General features: G+C 39.2%; 1 protein-coding gene across 1 annotated transcript; it reads left to right on the top strand.

The window, feature by feature from the left end:
- The first annotated feature begins 1,815 nt into the window (after window positions 1–1,815).
- LOC120290781 (aldehyde dehydrogenase family 3 member F1-like) lies at window positions 1,816–4,620 on the top strand. Its single transcript, XM_039307199.1, has 9 exons — window positions 1,816–1,880; window positions 2,140–2,236; window positions 2,362–2,568; window positions 2,671–2,795; window positions 2,873–2,977; window positions 3,084–3,256; window positions 3,437–3,527; window positions 3,671–3,820; window positions 4,004–4,620. Exons 1-9 carry the CDS (start codon window positions 1,866–1,868, stop codon window positions 4,262–4,264), a joined length of 1,224 nt encoding a protein of 407 aa, XP_039163133.1. The 5' UTR covers window positions 1,816–1,865; the 3' UTR covers window positions 4,265–4,620.
- The last annotated feature ends 1,352 nt before the right edge of the window (window positions 4,621–5,972 follow it).

Raw genomic sequence — 5,972 nt, 5'->3', positions numbered from 1 at the left:
TTTCTTCAGCGGAAGGGTGATATGCTATTAACGATACCTTGTTGTATGCCATCTGTATATTTGGGGGTGTCTTGCTATTATATATGAAAGGCATAAAATTCTAAACCGTATACACCGTGTGCCCGTGACTATTTTGACTGAACTTTTTTATTATTTTCAGTATGGAAAATTCCATTGGGTCTACTAAATAGGCAAGTAATGTCACTCTTTGGTTGAAGCAAAATTTCAGGAAGTCACTTGATCATGTAGCAATAAGTCTACACAGATTATATGGAGTAGCACCAATCTTGCCCCTGTAAAGCCTGCTGCTAACTCTCAAATAAAAAAAGTGGGATAATTCTTTGGAAAGTTTACTGAAAGCCACAGAAGTTAAGAGGGTTTGTTGTCACTTAGACTTATATTCGGGATAGAGATTATGTGAAGAGTAAACTTGCTCTTGGTTACAGGAAAACATTGATTTTTCTTTTGCTCTGGCTTTCCGAGCGTGTTTCCAAGCATTCAAACTCAAATGCTAGTTTGTTCCTGAAGGGAAGGGGGAGGAAAGACCATTCACTTTTTCAGTGTAACCTACACTTCATGGAGATATTGGCTCTGAACAACTTAAATTTAGTTGCAGATACCTTGTGAGTACACTTGGAAGGAGGGTTCCTATAGGTTCTACCAAGTCCAGATCCCCATATATTCTCTTATGATCAATTTGTGTCACAAAATAACCCATAGGTTCAAAGGTAGTAAATTATCATCAAAGGATGAAATTGGTCATGAGGTTTCCCTCAAGTCCATAATTTGTGCTTTCTTGTCTTCCTTTGGCACTTGTCATTGTGTCATTTAATGCCCGGACAATTATATTCCAGTTTCTTAAAACGATTTTATGTTTTAATACCTTCTTGGGTCGCGATTTGGCCATCCGGTTTTGTTTTTTAATTTAACAAAAGTCAATTCCGAACTACACCTGCGGTGGCCTAGCCGATAAGAGCTCTCATGATGTCTACCCAGACGGAGGGTTCAAATCCCGCAGGATGCACGGATCTTAAGGACAAGAGGGTGGGGTCATCTCGCAAGCTGCCGTCCTCTCGTGGTCAAGGTCCTCGCTAGCGTCGCCCAAGGTTTACCCACTAGCTATCGGTTGTACGGGTTCCCTGGGAATCCAAAAAGTCAATTCGAACGCAATTTTTACCAAACAATATATTTTGCCCAAAGTCATTTCACAATGCACTTCAAAACTACAATTTACCAAACACTATTTGCATTTTCACAAACCTCTTTAGCTTGAAGGTATTTGCATTTTCCCAATGTCATTTGCCCAAAGCTGAACCAAATGGGTCCTTAGATACGAGAGAAGTGCAAATTCAGCAGATAATTTGCACCCAAGATTTGAGTGAAGATGACGAACACGCTAGCATTCGATCAACGTAAAAATTTGGGATAAATTTATCAGTAATCACATAGTGTTCACTTAAAGATGTGACAAAGTGGATACTTAAAGTAGCCTAAACTGAAATATTCTCAACTATAATCAAGACAAATTACCGAACGAGAACGGTGACAGGTTCTTTTAGTGTATCATCTGGGTTTATGGAACAAAACTTGGAAACGGGACCCTTAGCGGGACTAATGTAGTGTCACTGTATCTAACAGCTTGAGTTTTTGGTGGAGATTATGTGTATCGTTTGCCAACAATTGTTTACGTCCCCTCGACATTTTTTAGGTTTCTCTTCGTGGCTTTGCATTTGTGGAGTTCGTCCTTAGAGGCGTCGTTATGTTCACCGACATTTTGAGGAATGACCATTCATTTACGGTTACATCTGCAGATAGGAAGCTTGATAAAGTCTGTGAACTATGCATTGGACGGCTTGAAACGATGGATGTCCGGCAATAAGGTGAGGGCTTGCACTTTTTGCTCAAGATGAATGCTGAGTGTGCACTTGGAGAGCGTTCCTTGTAACATTCACAGAACGGAACATGTCGCTAGTTATATATGGTGATAAATGATAGTTCGAACAGCTAATCCTAGCATTCCGACAGGCTCTGGGGTTCCTCCTGAATTACATCCACAAAATCAAACCAATATGCCTATTATTATACTGCAGATCATACAACATGATAACATTCTCTTAAGATTTTGTATATGATTGATAGGCTAAACTGCCAAGACTCGCATTACTCACTACTGCGAAGATTCTTCCCGAGCCTCTTGGTCTAGTGCTGGTAATCTCATCCTGGAACTTTCCAATCGGTGAGGATAGTAGTTTTTGGAAGGTTAACTTATGAAGGCTGATTAATTTTTGGCTGGGTGATATGTCTTGGTTATCAATCAGTCTCTGTGCCTGATAATATTTGGCCATATGTTTATGTTTATAGGACTGTCCTTGGAACCGCTGATAGGAGCGCTAGCTGCAGGCAATGCCGTGGTTTTGAAACCTTCAGAGTTGGCTCCGGAATGCTCTCTTCTTCTAGCCAATGCTATTCCTCATTATTTAGACGACAAAGCTGTGAAAGTCATTCAAGGTGGTCCTGGCACCGGAGAACGACTTCTGCTTCAAAAATGGGACAAAATATTCTTCACAGGTTCAAAACACCCTTGTTTGAAGAATCTCTCCTCCAATATTCATGTTTGACTCAAACCCGTCCCATGGATGGTTTAGCATTTTCGGTTTCTGAAATTCGTAGGGAGTGCCCGGATAGGACGGAAAGTCATAGCGGCAGCAGCGGAGCATCTAACGCCCGTTACTCTGGAGCTTGGTGGAAAATGCCCTGCCGTGATAGACACTCTCTCCAGCTCTTTCGACAGAAAGGTGATTTTGCTTTTCTTGATTCCAGAATGACCTTGCAAGTTATCTCTTTCAGTTCCTTTTGTCCTATTAATTATCAGGTGGCTGTGCAACGAGTTCTTGGGGCGAAATTTAGTTCCTCAGCAGGACAAATATGCATTGGAGTGGACTATGTCCTAGTGGAGAAGAAATTCAGTTCCTCTTTGGTATGATAATGATGATGATCTGTTATTTCCTTCTTAGGTGTTCGATGTTTTATTTGCTTGGCGATACTGATGTTATCTTCCTTGCATTCTTTCCTATTCTATTCAGGTCGAATTGATGAAGATGATGATGAAGAAGATGTTTGGAGAAAATCCAAGGGAGTCACAAAGTGTTGCGAGAATCGTGAATAAGCATCATTTCTTAAGATTGCGGAGCCTTTTACTCGATCCTCTGGTCAAATCTTCTATCGTCTACGGGGGATCAATGGATGAAGAGAGCCTGTAAGCCGTCTCTTCCACGTCGTCTTTTCTGCTCCAACTCGAACTCTTGAATGAAGAAACTTTGTGATTAATGATGCTATCTAAGTACAGGGAAAATTCGACCCCAAAAAAAAAAGAGGGGAAAAATTTGCCTACAGATGATCAATTTCAAGTGCAGTGATTATCTAAGTACATATGCAGGTTCATTGAGCCGACGATCTTGATGGATCCTCCACTTCAAGCGGCAATCATGATGGATGAAATCTTCGGCCCATTACTTCCCATTGTAACCGTAAGATGCGTTAAACCCGAAAAAGCAATTCATCAATTTGTTTTATGCCATTTCTTCAAAAATCAAGTGGTCGTCGAGCAATCAGTGGCCAGCTGAATACCAATGCTGGTGCAATCTGGTATGACGTTATTTTGTTTTGACAGCTGAACAAGATAGAAGACAGCATCGAGTTCATAAACTCGAGGCCTAAGCCGTTAGCCATCTATGTCTTCACTAAAGACGAGCCGCTGAGGAGGAGCATGGTATCGAAGACATCGTCTGGGAGCATCGTATTCAACGATGCAATCGTTCAGGTTTACCTCCAATCCTATATAACATCTACAAATACCTAAGCTACCGGTGCATTTTTGTCGGTCTTTAAAGAGCAAATTAAGCATCTTTTGCTGGGGCTTGTAGTTGTCTACGTTAATGTTTCTCAGTAAGGTCTTAGAAATGTTAACGAAGAGACTTTTTCGTTCGATTTGCGTATATGTCAGTGTCTAGTCGATACTCTCCCATTCGGTGGAATTGGTGAGAGCGGGATGGGCAGATATCACGGGAAGTTCTCCTTCGACACCTTCAGCCACCAAAAAGCAGTAATGAGAAGAAGCTTCCTCGTCGACGTCTGGTTCAGATTCCCGCCTTGGAACGATCACAAGCTGCAGCTCTTCCGGTCGTCATATCACTATGACTACCTCGGGATCGTTTTGACCGTGCTGGGCCTGAAGAGGACGAACAGAGCCTCGAAAGGCATCTAGACATCTAACCGAGCATGCCTGCCATGTCCTATGAAGCATCCTCGTTAATCTAAAGAAGATAATTCCATATATGGCATCAACTGGCTGCGTTTGCAAAGCTTCCAGCGTCCGTCACTCCCGTATCTTTCACTGAATATGTATGGTGCAACCTTCTACCACTTGAGAATTATGAAGAGATTGCTTTATACATGCGCGAGGAAGAGGGTTGCTTTGCGATAGATTCAGCTTTCTTTAGAAGATCATTTCACGTACCAAACTCCTGCTGTCTCAAAGATCACAAACCAGATCCTCTAGTTCCGAGTTCATGTACTATTCCACATTGCGAAAGCACGTGTTCATCGAGTTTAGCAATAGATTGACACCTCTGATCTGGTTCAATGCAGGAATCGTAAGTCTCCATGTCGTTCCTTGCGCTCGGACTTCGATCTTACTGTACCTAGTAAGTCTCAGTCGGAAACGGAGACATCCGTTTGAACCTGAGCCTAGGAACCCTCATCAGGAAAATCAGTAACCAGTGATGTTGAAAAATATTAGATGACATGAAAATAATGATATATTTATTGAAAAAGATTAGAAGATAAAAATAAATGTTAAGAGGCGTGCAAGCAATGTTCTTAAGATAAATTTGCCCTTTGGAGTATGAAACTCGATTTGTATATCCTCTCAAACCTTCTTCTATATTATTTTGTGCTGAATATTAGAAGCAACAAAATGATGTTATGTGTATAACCAAACAAGGAAATGATAGATACGTAACCGGACAGGAAAAGAGAAATAAGAATATTCTGGTTTTAAATTATTGATATCACTTTTCAATTATGTTCATAGTAATAAAATATAGGTAAAAGAAAAAGAGAGCCGTTAAGAAACAGTTATGAATAAATTGGTAATTGAATAAGAAAATAACCCTTCTATAGCTATTATAAAATAATGAAGAGTTTATGTAGAAATAAATGAAACGTTAGAAAGCCATCATATCACTGTTATATAGTTGTTACACGGTTGTTACATGACCGCTAAATAACAGTTATAAAATGTAACAAAATTGTTTTATATTAAATGGCACAAAAATTGTTGTAATTTGATAATGGTAAAAAATTGTTACAAAAATTAGTAGCTTACAATTTTTCAAAAATACCAAAATATCCAACAATCCCCACATATTTGAAAAAGTTTTGAAAATAAAAAATATAATAATTGTGGGTTATTGGAGAGTAATGTATCAAAATTTGTGCTTGTTAGCTTATGAAGCAACCCTAAAATGAATGAAATATAATTCATGAAATTATTGGTGAAGTTTGAAACTTCTATGAACTAATAATTTTAATAATTTTTTGTGAATTATAATTTTCACTAATTACATTACACTCCCACAAATTTTACTATTCAATCCAATTTTGCGCTAATAGGCCATGCGTGCTTGGTTTATGCTCTAGAGACTATTGCCAATAATTCTCATAGGCTCCACACTTATATTGGTGATTCCATCAAGTGTATATATCCTACAATTTAATACACCACTAATAATGGTTATGGAATTTCATTAAGAGCCTAGCTTAACCGTTTTTTCTTGCAATTTTGCACTATTATCACCTTAATAGGGACACGATTTTTTTTAATGGTGCACTAGATCAACAAATATTTTGTTATTATCGAATCAACATTCATTCCTCCGTCCAGGTTCGCTCGAGATCTCACATTTCCGCAG

Source organism: Eucalyptus grandis, chromosome 1 (genome assembly GCF_016545825.1).
Source record: "Eucalyptus grandis isolate ANBG69807.140 chromosome 1, ASM1654582v1, whole genome shotgun sequence".
Lineage (NCBI taxonomy): Eukaryota > Viridiplantae > Streptophyta > Magnoliopsida > Myrtales > Myrtaceae > Eucalyptus > Eucalyptus grandis.
This window is presented reverse-complemented; position numbering and strand designations above follow the sequence as displayed.